Source organism: Ranitomeya imitator, chromosome 8, assembly GCF_032444005.1.
Source record: "Ranitomeya imitator isolate aRanImi1 chromosome 8, aRanImi1.pri, whole genome shotgun sequence".
NCBI classification, from domain to species: Eukaryota; Metazoa; Chordata; class Amphibia; order Anura; family Dendrobatidae; genus Ranitomeya; species Ranitomeya imitator.
In genome coordinates, this window is record NC_091289.1 from 36,691,658 (window position 1) to 36,710,744 (window position 19,087).

The 19,087-nt window shown below is 43.1% G+C and overlaps 1 protein-coding gene across 1 annotated transcript in view; it reads left to right on the forward strand.

Annotated features, from left to right (window-relative positions):
• FAM120A (family with sequence similarity 120 member A) overlaps positions 1 to 19,087 on the forward strand; it is a 58,269-nt gene that overhangs the window by 12,763 nt on the left and 26,419 nt on the right. Inside the window, exons 2-3 of the mRNA XM_069736749.1 lie at positions 7,219 to 7,465; positions 18,695 to 18,777. Coding sequence (XP_069592850.1) covers positions 7,219 to 7,465; positions 18,695 to 18,777 — 330 coding nt within the window. The remainder of the gene's footprint in view (positions 1 to 7,218; positions 7,466 to 18,694; positions 18,778 to 19,087) is intronic.

Here is a 19,087-nt window from a genome sequence, read left to right on the forward strand (position 1 = left end):
CAGTTTTATTACCAATTTCTCGTAAAACTAATTTTGTCCAAATTTCTTCAGATTCTGCCCCTCTAGGGATGAGACAAAATAGCTTCTTATGACTTAAAGGGGTATTCCCGTCTCCAGTATTCTATCTAAACATGTAGTGGGTGTAATAATAATATTAACAAACACCTCCAAGTAGAAATATATAGTTTTTCTGATTCGCTATGTCTTTCCTCAAGTGCAGGCATTGCAAGAGCTTAGGTATCCATGGTTACGACCACTGATATGCTGGCAGGTATCTTGTTCCTAGTCGTAACCATGGATACCTAAGGTCCTGCAATGCCTGCACATGAGGAAAGAGACATAGCGAATCAGAAAAACTATACTACATTTCAATTTATTAATATTATTGTTATACCTACTACATATTGAGATGGGAATACCACTTTAATTTTAAAGGCTCTTTCGTATCAGCTCATAATTGGCCAAACAAGGGTTTACTGATCAAAGGTGTCATTGATAACTTGACTGGATTGATGAATTATTTGGACCTGTGTAATACCGCTGACAGAAGCACCTCACCCTGTGTAAACTACTTGTGTGCTGCCGACAACATGTGTTCTGTGTGGGGACCTAATAATCGTTCTATCCATTGTTCTGTCTTCGTAGTGTTTGTTTTTCGGCCTAGATGTTCAACCCCTTAGTGAAATATCACGTATGTGTACATGGTTCAGGGGATAATTGTGTGTGGAGGGGGCTCAGGAGCTATGTTATATAGCCGGCATCAGTGTGTAACGGCCTCAGCCAGAGCCAAACTCCATTCGCGGCTGTTAACCATTTAATTGCTGCTACCAATCTCTTGACAGTGGCTTTTAAATGGATCGCGCTCATAGACTCCCATCCGCCCTGTGATGTGATCAATGGGTTGCCATGAAAGCCAGGGGTTGGCGTTAGGCTTCAAAGGAGACCTCAATTTTTCACTATATACCGCAATACTATGGGATTGCAGTATATAATATGAGCAATCAGGTGATCTGTGGTTCAAGTCACCTAAAGAAACTAAAAAAAAAAAACTCTAAAAAAACAAAGTATTAAAGAAATAAGAATAAATATTTGCGATCACTGCTTTTGTGCAACTCTTAATTTATCAAAATATAGAAATTAAATATATATATATATATATATATATATATATATATATATATATATATATATATATATATATGTATGTATATTTAGTAAGTGCAAAACCACAGCAAAAAAAAATGTAGGTATCGGGTTGTGCTGCTTTTTTGGTGCAAAGACTTAAAGAAAGTTGCATCATGATTTTTTGGGGGCGCACTAAGACACAATAATAAGAGAGCAGGTTTTGCCTGCAGAAAAAAACCCCCACAATGTGTGAACATAGACTTATCACAGTGATCTGGAGAGTCATGATCCCGAGTAATTTTTTGCACAAAATGTACATCGTAAAAACAAAATCCCAAAAACCCTGACAGAAATGTTTTTTCCACAATCCACCGTACTGGAATTTAAAATTTGTTTTTTTTTTTTACCCTTTTATGAGTACATTACAGGGTCGCTTTGAGTGATGCAAATCATTTTACACCTCGTCCCACAAACCGGAGACGGGAGAATAAAAAAAGTTATGGCTCTTGAAAGAAAAAGAGGAAAAGAACGAAAACACAAAAAATGAAAATTTGCTTCACAGGGAGGGAAGAGGTTAGATGAGCGCCGATCATAGAACCTGTGAAGTGGGGCTCATGATACCCGTCTGTAAATGTACCTTTGGGCCTCGTTTGTCATGTCCGTGGTCCATCCATGTTTTCCACAGATAGGTTGCCCGCCCATTGTAGTTTTTGGGGCTGCTCACACATCGATCTGATCCAGTCACTAATGAAAATTGCTCTGTTTTTCCTCATGTGAGTGAAAATAAAATGGTCGTCTGAACGAGGCCTTGGGTCGTCTGAACGAGGCCTTGGGTCGTCTGAACGAGGCCTTGGGTCGTCTGAACGAGGCCTTGGGTCGTCTGAACGAGGCCTTGGGTCGTCTGAACGAGGCCTTGGGTCGTCTGAACGAGGCCTTGGGTCGTCTGAACGAGGCCTTGGGTCGTCTGAACGAGGCCTTGGGTCGTCTGAACGAGGCCTTGGGTCGTCTGAACGAGGCCTTGGGTCGTCTGAACGAGGCCTTGGGTCGTCTGAACGAGGCCTTGGGTCGTCTGAACGAGGCCTTGGGTCGTCTGAACGAGGCCTTGGGTCGTCTGAACGAGGCCTTGGGTCGTCTGAACGAGGCCTTGGGTCGTCTGAACGAGGCCTTGGGTCGTCTGAACGAGGCCTTGGGTCGTCTGAACGAGGCCTTGGGTCGTCTGAACGAGGCCTTGGGTCGTCTGAACGAGGCCTTGGGTCGTCTGAACGAGGCCTTGGGTCGTCTGAACGAGGCCTTGGGTCGTCTGAACGAGGCCTTGGGTCGTCTGAACGAGGCCTTGGGTCGTCTGAACGAGGCCTTGGGTCGTCTGAACGAGGCCTTGGGTCGTCTGAACGAGGCCTTGGGTCGTCTGAACGAGGCCTTGGGTCGTCTGAACGAGGCCTATGGCTGTATTTTCAGTCCGATTTTGAACAATTCATCTATTGGGACTCGGTATCAGGGGCGAATGATTGTGACTAAAAAAGACTGTTGGCAGAGATGGTGGGAAATGCTTGTTTTGGCCAAAGCAAATTTTGTCAAGACATCTTGAAAAAGAGCATTGACCTCGGCAATCCTTTCTGGTGAGATTTTACATGAGCAATTCCTTTTTTTTTTTTTTTTTTTTTCTGGGGTTTCCCATTTATTCGTCCAGTAGGTTTGTGATCCTAGAATTAAATTCTAGGCATCTTAAAGGGAAGGTTTTTGCTATTTAATCGGAGAGCAGCACAATGCAGGGGCAGAGACCCTAATTTCAGTGATTCCACTTACTGCGCTCCTTGTAGTTTCAACAAAATCAATGTTTTATCAGCAGGAGATTATCACTGGAGGTGTTTTCTGCCATGTAGTCCTCCTGCTATGTATAACGGCACCCCAACCACTGATTTTTCAGCTTTCTGCCTATGCACAGTGTACATAGAAGCTGCCAATCAGTGGTGTGGGTGGGGTTATAAAGGGCTCTGCATTCAGAGCACTGCTAGATCTGCAGCAGAGAAAACTGATTTTATCAAAACTAAAGCAAGCAGCCCAGTAAGTGACATCACTGGAATCAGGGTATCTGCCCCTACTGCACCAAACAGCCAAGTAAGGGTGCAGACAGACGGCCATATTTCTTGTGCACAGACTGGCCCGGCACCTCTCCTTATCTGAGCATGATATATTACTATGCAGCTGTCACTCTCAGGTCAGGAGAACCACGGCCGTCTGTCGGCTCCCTAAGTGAGACATTGCTGGAATCAGGCTCTCTGTCCTTACATCAAGCTGCTGTCAGATTACATAAAACTGCTGACAGATTGCATTCTTCTGCGTAAGCCAGTACCGAAGAGATGCAATGGTGTCCAACACTGCTTGAGACACAATTCCATAGCAAATCTGGACCAAACTGGGTGAATATTCAAAAATGAAGGGATTTTTATAGTATTACTTGTAGTTATTTTATTTTATTTATTTTTTTTACACACCATGAAGACACATAGGTCTGCATGATAGCTGCAGAACTAGATCGATAGGAATTGCTAGATTTTCCATTTCAGTGTGTTTTTTCCTGCAGACAGAGCCCTTTTATCCACATTTTCACAACATTGTTTTACATGTTTTAGGGTGTGGATTAAATGTGTGCTTTTGTCTACATTACATTGGTAATAAAGTTGGTTTTATTCATCAAAAATGCTGCATGTGTGCGTGAGATTTCCCTAATCTCATAGCTTTTGCATAAAAAAAAAAACACGACATGTGAACATAGCCTTAAAAGTATTGGAACAATTAAAAAAAAAAACTTGCGGTGGAGAGTAAAAATGTGGTGTGCCCCTCACTGACCCCGGATTCGCAGTAGACGTAATTGACATTTGATCCACACATGGTTTTTGCCGCTATGATCTTGGTGGTATTGAGCGCAGAACAGAAAACTGCTGATGTGACACCTGTTGCCCTAAATCTCTGTGCTCAGATTCTCCAGGATCCCTGTCTGGCTGGGAATGACTCCACCAGTGACCCCATCAGTGGAGTAGGCTCCTGCTTCATTTCTTTGGCGGTAGCTTATCTCCTGAGGATCAAGCACGGATCAGTGCTTTCCTCGACCCAAAATATTTTTTGGGGGAGATATGAGAGCCCCCGACTGGTGCGCGTGGGCTGGTGTTGGTGCGCGTGGGCTGGTGTTGGTGCGCGTGGGCTGGTGTTGGTGCGCGTGGGCTGGTGTTGGTGCGCGTGGGCTGGTGTTGGTGCGCGTGGGCTGGTGTTGGTGCGCGTGGGCTGGTGTTGGTGCGCGTGGGCTGGTGTTGGTGCGCGTGGGCTGGTGTTGGTGCGCGTGGGCTGGTGTTGGTGCGCGTGGGCTGGTGTTGGTGCGCGTGGGCTGGTCTTGGTGCGCGTGGGCTGGTCTTGGTGCGCGTGGGCTAGTTCATAGATTATGCTGCCTGTCTCCCATCATTTGGGGCTTCATTAACGTGTACCTGACATTTTAGGTAATGTTTCTAAATAATTTATTGTGTGAACATGAGGAGTAACACTATCTTTGGCCTTTATGTGACTGATATCTTGCATTTTTCCCCACTTTCCCCTTCATGGGATTTCTCTGTAATTTTAGGTTCTCTTTGAGCTATTGAGTGGAGACTAGTTGCTATGTCTCCTAATCACAGTATACAACCCCTGGCAAAAATTATGTAATTACCGGCCTTGGAGGATGTTCATTCAGTTGTTTAATTTTGTAGTAAAAAATCAGATCACAGACATGGCACAAAATTAAAGTCATTTCAAACGACAACTTTCTGGCTTTAAGAAACACTAAAAGAAATCAAGAACAAAAAATGTGGTGTAGCCAGTAATGGTTACTTTTTTTTTAACCAGGCATAGGGGAAAAATTATGGAATCACTCAATTCTGAGGAAACAATTAAGGAATCGCCCTGTAAATTTCCATACCCAAAAATAACACCTGCATCAAATTAGATCTGCTCGTTAGTCTGCATCTAAAAAGTGAGTGATCACAGCTTGGAGAGCTGTTGCACCAAGTGGACTGACATGAATCATGGCTCCAACACGAGAGATGTCAATTGAAACAATGGAGAGGATTATCAAACTCTTAAGAGGTTAAATCGTCACGCAATGTTGCAAAAGATGTTGGTTGTTCACAGTCAGCTGTGTCTAAAATCTGGACCAAATACAAACATGGGAAGGTTGTTAAAGGCAAACATACTGGTAGACCAAGGAAGACATCAAAGCGTCAAGACCGGAAACTTAAAGCAATATGTCTCCAAAGCAGGAAATGCACAACAAAACAAATGAGGAACGAATGGGAGCAAACTGGAGTCAACGTCTGTGACTGAACTGTAAGGCTACTTTCACACTAGCGTCAGACTCGGCCTGTCGCAGTGCGTTGGGCCGAGGTTCCGACGCTAGCAGTGAAACTGAGGCAGTGGATGCATTTTTCCTGCCCATCCGCTGCCCCATTGTAAGGTGCGGGGAGGTGGGGGCGGAGTTCCGGCCGCGCATGCGCGGTCGGAAAAAGCGGTCCGTCGGCAGCAAAAAACGTTACATGTAACGTTTTTTGCTCCCGGCGGTCTGCCACAACACGGCGCAACCGTCGCACAACGGTTGCAACGTGTGTCAATGCGTCGCTATGCGTCGCTAATGTTAATCTATGGGGCAAAAACGCATCCTGCAAACAACTTTGCAGGATGCGTTTTTTCCCCTAAACAACGCATTGCGACGTATTGCAAAAAACGCCAGTGTGAAAGTAGCCTAAGAAAACGCCTAAAGGAAATGGGATTTACATACAGAAAAGCTAAACGAATGCCATCATTAACACCTAAACAGAAAAAAACAAGGTTACCGTGGGCTAAGGAAAAGCAATCGTGGACTGTGGATGATTGGATGAAAGTCATATTCAGTGATGAATCGCGAATCTGCATTGGGCAAGGTGATGATGGGATTCTGGAACTTTCGTTTCGTGCCGTTCCAATGAGATAAAGATGACTGCCTGAAGAGAACATGCAAATTTGCACAGTCATTGATGATATGGGGCTGCATGTCAGGTAAAGGTACTGGGAGGATGGCTGTCATTACATCTTCAATAAATGCACAAGTTTATGTTGATATTTTGGACACTTTTCTTATCCCATCAATTGAAATGTGGGGATGATGAAATCATTTTTCAAGATGATAATGCATCCTGCCATACAGCAAAAACTGTGCAAACATTCCTTGAAAAACGACACATAAGGTCAATGTCATGGCCTGCAAATAGTCCGGATCTCAATCCAATTGAAAATCTTTGGTGGAAGTTGAAGAAAATGGTCGATGACAAGAATCCAACCTGCAAAGCTGATCTGGCAACAGCAATCCGAGAAAGTTGGAGCCAGATTGATGAAGAGTCCTGTGTGACACTCATTAGTCCAGGCCCCAGAGACTGCAAGCTGCTATAAAAGCCAGAGGCGGTGCAACAAAATACTAGTGATGTGTTAGTGTTTTTCTTTGTTTTTCATGATTCCATAATTTTTTCCTCAGAATTGAGTGATTCCATAATTTTTCCCCTCTGCTTGATTAAAAAAAAAAGTAACCGTTAATGACTACCACATTTTTTGTTCTTGATTTCTTTTAGTGTTTCTTAAAGCCAGAAAGTTGCCGTTTGAAATGACTTTAGTTTTGTGCCATGTCTGTGATCTGATTTTTTTTTTTTTCCTACAAAATTAAACTACTGAATGAACATCCTCCAAGGCCGGTGATTCCATAATTTTTGCCTGGGGTTGTATAGCGAGAATGAGCGCGGACGACATAATACAGTGGTATTGAGCAGTGTGACTGTGGATCCAGCCCTAGGAGCTGCAGCATGATCTGCCGGTGTCTTGTCTGATCTCACAGGGCGGTTTGCTCCTCACTCCTCTCCCCTATCCATAGAGTATAATAGGTGTAACCTAGTGCCTCGCTGTTGCGACTAGCTGTCTTGTTTTGGGCATGGTAGAGTTGAGCTGTTTCGGAAGAAAGAAGCCGATTTCTCTGATATTTTACAAAGTTTTCTTAGAATGTTCTCTTTATTTTAAGTCTTCCGGTAACCATCTTCCTTTTTCTTACAGGTCGCACAGAGCATTGAAGACCATCACCAAGAAGTTATAAGTTTCTGCCGAGAAAATGGTTTCCATGGCCTTGTTGCCTACGACTCAGACTACGCTCTGTGCAACATCCCATACTACTTCAGTGCCCATGCGCTAAAGCTGAGCCGCAATGGGAAAAGTATCACAACCAGCCAGTATCTGATGCACGAGGTGGCCAAACAACTGGACCTCAACCCCAACCGCTTTCCCATATTTGCTGCTCTTCTAGGTAACATTTTTTGTTTCATGTAATAGACATTTTTATGCCTATTTTATTGCACAGGTGAGAAGCGATTGAAATAAATTTTTGTGGAATTTCTGCTAATAGCAACTTATGTTGTAACATCCTTTTATATTTAGTGCTCATTTTTTATGGTCTTGACAAAGGAGGCGTTACCTACAAGATCCTCTGGGGCGTGTCTTTAGGCTCTTTGTAGTCTGGGAGCCTCGCCCCCTCGGAAAGAAACCATAAAAATCATCACTAAATAAAAAGTGCCGATCGCTCTGGAGCCGTATGGTAGAGTTTGAAAAAAACAAACAAAAAAAACGGAGGATACAGGAGAGCAGTGGGAATAAAATAAAAGCAAAAAGAGGTCAACTTTTAAGGGGGAGGATGGTAAAAAAATAAAGTGTACAATTCCACCATTGTTTCTTGGTTTTATCATATTTATTCTGTGATAAAAAAAAATAACTTGGCACCATGATTTGTAAATATGAAACTTTCATACTTTTTTTTATTTATTATCATTATTAGTGTTTCTAGTTTGCAAGTCATAATTTTTTTTTTAATTATTTTTTAGATTGTTGGAACTGTGTGAGGACTTGTTTTTTTTTTTCTGTTTTTTTGCATTGTAAGCTGAAGTTTTCAATGATGCTATGACTTTTAGATATGGGACGGACCCCCACACCACCTTTTATAACAATCATAGCTGCAGAAAACCTAGGCACTGGAATAAATAGACAAAACACAAAATTTTGGTTGTCAAAATGGCCACAGCTTTATTTAAATCACAAGATTAAATCAATCACAGTAGGAGTCAGGTGAAGTGCTGGTACATTGGGATTCACAAGTCCTGTGGTCTCCCCCGCTGTCTTGACATGTAGCACCAGGACAGAAGGACAAAAAGTGGCGGCACACACTGGGGGCAATTCCAGGAGAGCCAGTAAACTTTATAGGCCCAGATGACCCTATTATCCTCACTCCTGAGCTTACCCACCGTGCCGGCCCTGAGTGATGTTACATTCGTCAAGCTGCCACCAGAGCCGAGCCTGTTCACCACCATGAGGTTTACATCCTTTCAGTTATTGAGTCCACCTTCTTCTCTTGTCAGCGACTTCCACCGGACTCCTAAACCGCAAAGCTGTGATGGGTTATAAACTCCAAGTCACATAGGACACTTTATAGCCATTTTTTTTAAATTAAATATTGATTTCACTTTAGTAAACTTATAAAGTTGATGATTCTGCAACAGTATTAAGGGGACTAAACATGGCAAATCTGCGACTCAGTCCGCTCAGGAGAGGGAAACCCCCTGTGGAGGAAGCCTCTAGGGAACCATGGCTGGAGGATTGCCTTTCCCTAGGGCTTAGGAGGTGATGCTAATGTTAACTCTTTATATCCATGATAAAATTGGACCTGGTATAAGATATACATTGCTTTGTGAAAGTGTTCTGCCCCCTGGAGCTTTTCAACCTTTTCCCACATATCATGCTTCAAACATAAAGATACCCAATGTAATTTTTTTGTGAAGAATCAACAACAAGTAGAACACAATTGTGAAGATGAACGAAATTTATTGGTTATTTTAAGTTTTTGTGGAAATTCAAAAACTGAAAAGTGGGGCGTGCAATATTATTCGGCCCCTTTACTTTCAGTGCAGCAAACTCACTCCAGAAGTTCATTGTGGATCTCTGAATGAGCCAATGTTGTCCTAAATGCCTAATGATGATAAATATAATCCACCTGTGTGTAATCAAGTCTCCGTATAAATGCACCTGCTCTGTGATAGTCTCAGGGTTCTGTATGAAGCACAGAGAGCATCATGAAGACCAAGGAACACAACAGGCAGGTCCGTGATACTGTTGTGGAGAAGTTTAAGGGTATGTGCACACGTATTTTTGAGGGCTGCGGATTTTTCCGCAGCTGATTTACCGCGGATTTACCACGTTTTTTATGCAGAATTTGTGTGGATTCCACCTGCGGATTCCTGTTATGGAGCAGGTGTAAACCGCTGCGGAATCCGCACAAAGAATTGACATGCTGCGGAATGTAAACCGCAGCGTTTCCGCTCGTTTTTGGGCACTGCGGATTGCATTTTCCATAGGTTTACATTGTACTGGAAACGCATGGTAAGCTGCTGCGGACCCGCAGCTGCAGATCTGCAGCAATATCCGCAGCGTGTGCACATAGCCTTAAGCCGGATTTGGATACAAAATGATTTCCAAAACTTTAAACATCCCAAGGAGCACTGTGCAAGCGATCACATTGAAATGGTAGGAGTATCATACCACTGCAAATCTACCAAGACCCGGCCGTCCCTCTAAACTTTCATCTCAAACAAGGAGAAGACTGATCAGAGATGCAGCCAAGAGGCCCATGATCACTCTGGATGAACTGCAGAGATCTACAGCTGAGGTGGGACAGTCTGTCCATAGGACAACAATCAGTCGGACACTGCACAAATCTGGCTTTATGGAAGAGTGGCAAGAAGAAAGCCATTTCTCAAAGATATCCATAAAAAGTGTCATTTAAAGTTTGCAACAAGCCACCTGGGAGACACCAAACATGTGGAAGAAGGTGCTCTGGTCAGATGAAACCAAAATCGAACTTTTTGGCAACAATGCCAAACGATATGTTTGGCTTAAAGGCAACACAGCTCATCACCCTGAACACACCATCCCCACTGTCAAACATGGTGGTGGCAGCATCATGGTTTGGGCCTGCTTTTCTTCAGCAGGGACAGGGAAGATGGTTAAAATTGATGGGAAGATGGATGGAGCCAAATACAGGACCATTCTTGAAGAAAACCTGTTGGAGTCTGCATAAGACCTGAGATTGGGACGGAGATTTGTCTTCCAACAAGACAATGATCCCAAACATAAAGCAAAATCTACAATGGAATGGTTCACAAATAAACGTATCCAGGTGTTAGAATGGCCAAGTCAAAGTCCAGACCTCAATCCAATCGAGAATCTGTGGAAAGAGCAGAAAACTGCTGTTCACAAATGATCTCCATCAAACCTCACTGAGCTTGAGCTGTTTACCAAGGAAGAATGGGCGAGAATTTCGGTCTCTCAATGTACAAAACTAATAGAGACAGACCCCAAGCGACTTGCAGCTGTAATCGCAGCAAAAGGTGGTGCAGCAAAGTATTAAGTTAAAGGGGCCGAATAATATTGCACGCCCCACTTTTCAGTTTTTGATTTTCCACAAAAATGTAAAATAACCAATAAATTTCGTTCATCTTCACAATTGTGTTCCACTTGTTGTTGATTCTTCACCAAATATTTACATTTGGTATCTTTGTTTGAAGCATGATATGTGGGAAAAGGTTGAAAAGTTCCAGGGGGCCGAATACTTTCGCAAGACACTGTATAAAGACTAATTCACAATAAAGCATTCATCATTATATAAGTAAGGATTAAATAAAGAGTAATAGGATATTATAACAGGGCAGGAGGATGGGTGTTTCCTCCAGTTCTTCTGGTCAGAGACAGTCATGTCCTCTATAGAAGCCCCACCATCCTCACAGTAAGACCCCAGGCATAGTCCTACAGTGCTCCTTCCTCTTAAAGTAGTCATTCTTGCTTAAAGTCTATAGAGCTATACAGAGCTGCAGGAGTTATAGGTCCACCCCTCCCAAAGTCATGTTCCCCTTTTGCTTAGTGCTTCATTTTTTTTTTTTTTTTGTGATACATACAATATTTTGATTGATTTTTATTGTGCTCTTTTAGGTTGGTGTGATGACAGAAAAAAAGCAATTCTGTTGGTTCGAATTTTTTTTTTTTACAGTGTTGATCGTACGGGGTACTTCATTTTATATTTTGACAAACCAGACTTTTCCAGATATGCAATGCTATGTTAAAAAAAATTGTTTTCATTGGAGGACAAATGGGATGTTCTAAATGTTAAATTTGTATGTGTGTGTGTATATCTGGGCACCCTACCATCTCCTAAGTGAGCAATACCTTATTTTTATTTTTATTTTCTCCTTAAATGGGGTCAACGCTGTTATGTACGCTTTCCCTCACATATATAAAATCATCTATGCATCCATCCATCTGTGCATCCATCCGTGTATGCATCCATCCGTTTGTCTGTGTATGCGTGCGTCTGTTCGTCCGTGTATGCATCCATCCGCCCTTCTGTGTATGCGTGCGTCCGTTCGTCCATGTATGCATCCATCTGTATATATATATATATATATATATATATATATATATATATATATATATATATATTTATTTTAACCAACGTAATTGCTGTGTATATTGTCAATTATTGTCTCCTATGAAGCTCAGCCTCTGGCTAGGCTTCTCAGAAGTGCCAAGATGGCAGTCATGGGGGTTTTCAGCGGAAACCTGGCTGCAGTGGTAACCCATCTGTACCTTCTGATTACGTCTTTTATTGCCCCTCTCGAATTGCAGCTTTGAGACAGATGACGGCTACTTAAGAGCTGCTCATCTGATGCTTGTTGGAAGAACTCTGCTCCTGTGCTCCTTCCAAATCTGTAGAACCCATCGCGGATGTACTGGTACAAGGGTTAAGCGGAAATAAAATGTTTTTTTCACTTCCCCATTGTCTTGAATGGGTGAGCTTGACCTGTGAATCAAAATTTAAACATGTCTCGGTTTTTTTTTTTTCTCAGTCCATGAAAAAACAGACATGTGACCAGCCGCATACACTGGATATTCTATTTATTTGCATTTATATAGTAATAAGAACTTTGAATACTTCTAAATACAATGTCTAGTCATGACGACCCCCCGGATCACTAAGCTACGGCAAGCTTCTGAGACCAAATTGGAGATATATATATATATATAATATATCTCTGCACTTTTATGTAAAAAAATAACAAAAGAAATGCACATTTGCTATCGCTGCGTCCGGAACGACCCAATCTGTAACGGTGTCATTTAGTTAACCCCCTGCAGTAAAGATTTAGATGGAAACCTCGAAGCTCAAAGTACCGTAAGTGCTCAGCGTAGAGGGCATGTAAAATGTTCCCAACAAAAGCTTCAACTCAATCCACAAAAAAGCAAGTCCCCACTCCGGTCCGTCATCTGTTATCAGAGATATAAGGGGCTTCCCTGTTACTGGTAGTACAAATGCTCTGGAGAAGCACTATGGCTCTTCGTGCCCCAAAAGAAATTCAGCAAATTCCGTGCTATTAAAATACCCCCCCCCCACCTTCTGAGCCCCAGTGTTCCTAAACGACATTTAGAGTCCACATGTTTGGCAAAAGGTTCAATTTTCATAGTGGGGTCACTTGAGGGTTAATTCTGCTTCTTTAACAATTGGGGGCTCTGTATGTGGAGTCTGCAAACTATTTTGGGGAGATCTTTGCTCCAGGAGGCACAGAGCGTTCCATCACTCCAGAGTTTCGCCGTATGGCTAAGCAGTAGTGTAGAGCATCATATGGGGTATTTCTACATTCAGCAGAGATTGCGGGTCAAATTTTGTTGCCATTTTATACCCATTTCCTTCTGTGAAAATGTAAAATCTGGGTCTTAAAGATTTTTTTTTTTTTCTGGTAAAATTGTACGGTAATTACTTTTTCTTCACTGCTCAATAGTATAAAATTCTGTGACACGCCTGTGGTGTCCATATGATCACTGCAACCCTAGATGAATTCGTTGAGGTGTCGTTAGTAAAATGAGGCCACAAATGGGGGGCTCTGATGTTCTGGGGGCTCTGATGTTCTGGCACCTCAGGGGCTCTTCCAGTAGGTCATGGCACCTGCAAACCATAATAGTAAAATCTGCACTATAATATGGTGCTCCGTCCCATTTGAGCTTTGTACTGTCCCTGAAAAGTAACTCCCGATTGCGCCAGTCCCATACAGGTAATCAGTAGAAATTGCACAACGAACTGAAAGATCAAATTTTTCCTACTAATCCTTATAAATATTAAAAAAATTGAGGCAAAATCAATATTTTAGCTGTAAAAATGTAATTATTCATTCTTCACCACGCAATGGTATAAATTTCTGTGGAGTCAATATGATCACAGTAAGAGGTGTAGCTTGTACAATGAGGTCACTTATGGGGGGAGCTCCGCTGTTTTGGCACCTCAGGGGCTCTGCCAATGTGACATGGCCCCCTCAAGCCAAAACGGCAAACTCTGAACTCCAATATGGCGCCACTTCCCTTCTGAGCTTTGCACTGTGCCTCAAGTAGTTTTCAACCACACAAAAGGCATCTGTGTACTCCGGGGATATTGCACAACAAATTTTGTAATTTTGTGGTCCATCTTCTCCTGTTATCCTTGCGAAAATAAAAAATTTGGGGCTAAAAGAAAATTTTTACGGGAAAAATGTTTTTTTTTTTTTTTTTTAATTTTCATGCCTCTGTTATAAATTTCTGTGAATCACCTGGGGGTTCAAGGTGCTCAACACACATCTGGATACATTCCTTGAGGGATATAGTTTCCAAAATGGGGTCACTTGTGGGGGGGTTTCCACCGTTTAGGCACATCAGTCGCTCTCCAAATAAGACATGGCGTCCGCTCTTGATTCCAGCAATTTTTGCATTCAAATTTTTTTTGGCGAACATAAAATTTTTGTGAAAAAAAAGAAGAAATGAAGAACATTTAACACTTTACCTCCACATTCCATTAATTCCTGTGAAGCACCTGAAGGGTTAATAAACTTCTTGAGCGTGGTGTTAAGCACCATGAAGGGGTGCAGTTTTTAGGATAGTGTCACTTTGAAGTGACTTTGAGGGGTGTAGATGACAGAAAATGTCTCAAATGGGATGTAGTCCCTAAAAAATTAAAAAATTTTGTAAATTGTGTTGGAAAAATGAGAAATGTAACCCTTCTAACTTCCTAACAAAAATAAATTGTTAATTGTTCAGAAGATGTCAGTCAATCACTGATAGGACCGCCTACTGGACTCCTATACATAGACACCAGTGATTTCAATAACAAAGCATAAATAATACTGTAATAAATACTGAATCTTTTCCCACAAACCTATAGGTTTGTGTAGCTTCTCCTTCTCTATACCATGCTGTACAATATGACGGTTTGCCTTTAAGGGAGCAAATATTTCTCCTGGCCATCCCCAATACATACGTTCTTAAATGGTAGAGATGAAGAGGTCACCACCAGTCGCCTCGGGTCTACTGTAACTTCAAAAGATCGGGCATGTTAAAATCCAGCAGGCCTGATCCTTCTTTAGTGGAACATCTGCTGACAGGAGATAGTTGGGATCTGCCACACACTGATGTAATCAAAATAGGCCGCCTAAACATACTAAAATCCTTCCACGTGGCTGGATTTTTACTTGGCCTGTTGGGGGCTTCATGGTTTACAGGATCTACTTTTGCTTTTTGCAGAGTGAGCACACCCTTATACTAGAAAATCCCTTAAACTCGTCTACAACATGGGAACTTTTTTGTTTTGGCACTTTCGTTTTTATCTCCTCTTGTTTCAAGAACCATAACTTCTTATTTCCATCATTATTTTTGCAGGATGAGTTGTGCTTTTCAATTGTCATTCATCTTACTAAATAATGTACTTAAAAACAGAAAAAAAATCCACATGCAATAAAACTGTGATGGAGGGGGGACCAAAAAAATGTTACAAAAAAAACACCTTATTCTCACCCTCCGACATGGCGCTGTCCTCGGCAGTGCAAGCGGCAGGTTCCGGTGCTAAGGATGCTGTGCGAGAAGGACCTGCCATGACGTCATGGTCATGTGACCGCGACGTCCTCACAGGTCCTGCGCTCATACCAACCCTGGGACCGGAAGCTGCCGCATGCACCGCACACAGGTGCCAGGACTATAAGGGGCCTTCGGAAGGTGAGTATATGTTTATTTTTTATTTTAAGTCTTTTTTAACCTGTTGCATACATGGCTGGGCAATATACTACGTGACTGGCCAATATACTACGTGACAGGGCAATATACTACGTGACTGGGCAATATAGTACGTGACTGGGCAATATAGTACGTGACTGGGCAATATAGTACGTGACTGGCCAATATACTACGTGACTGGCCAATATACTACGTGACTGGCCAATATACTACGTGACTGGCCAATATACTACGTGACTGGCCAATATACTACGTGACTGGCCAATATACTACGTGACTGGGCAATATAGTACGTGACTGGGCAATATACTACGTGGCTGGGCAATATACTACGTGGCTGGGCAATATAGTACGTGACTGGGCAATATACTACGTGGCTGGGCAATATACTACGTGGCTGGGCAATATACTACGTGGCTGGGCAATATACTATGTGGCTGGGCAATATACTACGTGGCTGGGCAATATACTACGTGACTGGCCAATATACTACGTGACTGGGCAATATAGTACGTGACTGGGCAATATAGTACGTGACTGGGCAATATACTACGTGGCTGGGCAATATACTACGTGGCTGGGCAATATACTACGTGACTGGGCAATATACTACGTGGCTGGGCAATATAGTACGTGGCTGGGCAATATACTACGTGACTGGGCAATATACTACGTGGCTGAGCAATATACTACGTGACTGGCCAATATACTACGTGGCTGGGCAATATACTATGACTGGGCAATATAGTACGTGGCTGGGCAATATAGTACGTGGCTGGGCAATATAGTACGTGGCTGGGCAATATACTACGTGGCTGGGCAATATACTACGTGGCTGGGCAATATACTACGTGGCTGGGCAATATAGTACGTGGCTGGGCAATATACTACGTGGCTGGGCAATATACTACGTGACTGGCCAATATACTACGTGACAGGGCAGTATACTACGTGTCTGTGCTGTATACTACGTGGCTCTGTGCTGTATACTACGTGGCTGGGCAATATAGTACGTGGCTGGGCAATATAGTACGTGGCTGGGCAATATACTACGTGAGTGGGCAATATACTACGTGACTGGACAATATAGCACGTGGCTGGGCAATATAGTACGTGGCTGGGCAATATAGTACGTGGCTGGGCAATATAGTACGTGGCTGGGCAATATACTATGTAGACATGCATATTCTAGAATACCCGATGCGTTAGAATCGGGCCACCATCTAGTCACAGTATATAGGGAAATTGCGTTTCTTTTACAAAAACCTATGCCATAGGTAGTTACAGGGTTGATCTGTCTGAAATACTATTATTACATGTAACTATTTTGGGGGGCTACAGCCACGGTAGCTTTAATTTTCCTATAGATTTTTTTTCATTTATTTTTGTTATGTGAACAGGACCGTGAAGACCTTGCTCTCCGCTAATCTTTGCGTTCTCGTAGATGTGGCCACTATACAAATAATCCAGTCTCACGCTTCTTATACCGCTCATATTGTCACCATGGAGAAGCTTTTGAAATGGCGCCACCACCCTCAACCTCCGTTAATTTGACAGTAAAAAATGGTGTGAACAATGTGCTAATCCCGGCGATGGGGATTGACGGTGTCAGCGGTGAAAGTAATGGCTGAATAAATTGCCAGTTAGCATCTTCTTGGTTTTTTTTTTCCTCCAGTCAGGAGTCTGAGGTAGAAGAGCAACGTCTGTGTGTGAAATGATCATTACCGCTTTACATGGAGAGGCCTGTTCCGTCGTCAAGGTTACCGAGCCCTTCAGTGGGGTGTCAGGTGCTAATCTCCGATGGAGGCGGCCGGGCGCGTTCTCGGGGCTTAGCCAGAAGTGTCTCATTGTTTCCCAGTGCTCACTAATTTGCCGGTGATGGCGCAGTCGTGTATGAGGCATGGCTATGAGGAAAATGCACGGCGTTTCTATATGGGAAAACCGACTGTGTATTAAATGCAAATTGTAAAATAATCTGTCCTGGAGGGGCCATCTCCATGGTCTGCTCGCAGCATACCTAATACATTGTGCCTTTGTCCGATTTCCACTGCTTTTTAGACGTGCAGTCACTGGTACAAGGTTTAATCAAAACTGAGCTTTATTTTGGCTCCTAAAGAGAAAAATTTAGGCATTTTTGGACTCCAAATTGACATATATAATTAAAGTGGGTAATATAGGTGACTGGTCCTTCAGGATAGGTCATCGTTATTGTATCGGTGGGGGTCTGACTTCTAGGTCACTCGCGATCAGGCCATGGCACCCACAAAATGGCACCGATCTCAGAATGGTAATGCGGTAGTGATGAGTGAACGTGCTGGGATAAGGTGTTATCTGAGCATGCTCGGGTGCGAAGTGTCGTCAGCGTGCATGTTCGAGTCCCCGCGGCTGCATGTCTTGGTAGATGTTCTTCAGCCGCACCACATGCAGGAGTTGCCTGTGTGATAGCACACGAGTATGGTCGGATAACTCCTTATCAGAGCTCGCTCATAACTATGATGCAGCTCTCTCACGTTCATTTTAAAGGCCCTCATACTCAGTAGACTAAAGTCAGCCAAAGCCGCTGGTAGTCTGGAAGCCTCCTGACTCACATCAACCATTGAGGGAAAGAAGGATCTGGCATGTAGGATTTCCGAATGCCAAGTCCCCCTTGTTCTCCGGGAGGTAAGCCGAGCGCTCCTTTGTTTGAAGGACTGCTTAGCTGAGCACTTCTACCATCAGCCTTAAGGGCTCGTGAACATGACCAAAATTCTCACAGATATCACTTGTACCTGTGATATTCTATTGGCGGGGCACATGTACAATTGTTTTTGTTTTGTTTGTTTTTTCGTCTTTGGATTGAGATGTCCGATTTTGATACGGTTGTCAGATCAAAATCGGCAATGAAAGTCTATGGGTCCATGAAACAAATCAGACTGAACTCCGATGACATCCGAGTGAAGTCCGATTTTCACGGACTGACAGAATGGAGAAGGTGGAGAAACTTTCTTATCGGTCATTGGACCATTTTTCTCAGATGCGGAGAAAATAGTCTTATGAAATCTACCCTTAAGCTGCTTTTAATTGGTGCTGGATCCTACCTGCCCTTTACATTTGTAGTATATACTTTTAGCCAGAGAGGCATGTTTGATAGATATTTAGGGTCTCGTCAAAGAGAGTTGTGGCTGGTGGGCTCTCTCATGCAGTGGCCAATTTGTGCACAAAGTACCTTAATTTTACAAGCATGTTCTGTATAGCAGTAAAGCAGCCCAAATGTCATATATTCCATGTCTGCATACATCTCGGTACATGGAGTGCTGCTGTATGCTTCTGTCTGTATATTAGCATTAAGGCTGGTAATAGGAGAGCTGCAGCTCCGCTCTAGACCTAAATATGCTCATCAGGATTGTTCTTTTTCTTTTTTGTTCCGCAGGTAACCACATCTTACCAGATGAAGATCTAGCCGCTTTCCATTGGAGCTTACTTGGGCCAGATCATCCATTGGCTTCATTGAAAGTAGGTGAATAACCCACTTGTACTGTATACACCGATCAGCCATAATGAAAACCACTGACGGGTGGATAACTACTTGATATCACATACCTTAGACACGTTCATGGACTAAGGCTGCTTTCAGACTTGCGTTCGGCAGGGCAGCGGATGGCAGCCTTCTTCCTCCGTTAAGCCCCGCCCACTGATGCGCCTCTTCCTTCAGCTCCGCATGCGTCCTGCGTACCCCATCTTTATCATTGGGTACACAGGCCATGTGGATGTATGCGGATGCCTCCGCATGCGTCATTTTGACGCTGCGCTGACCTGCGTCGAA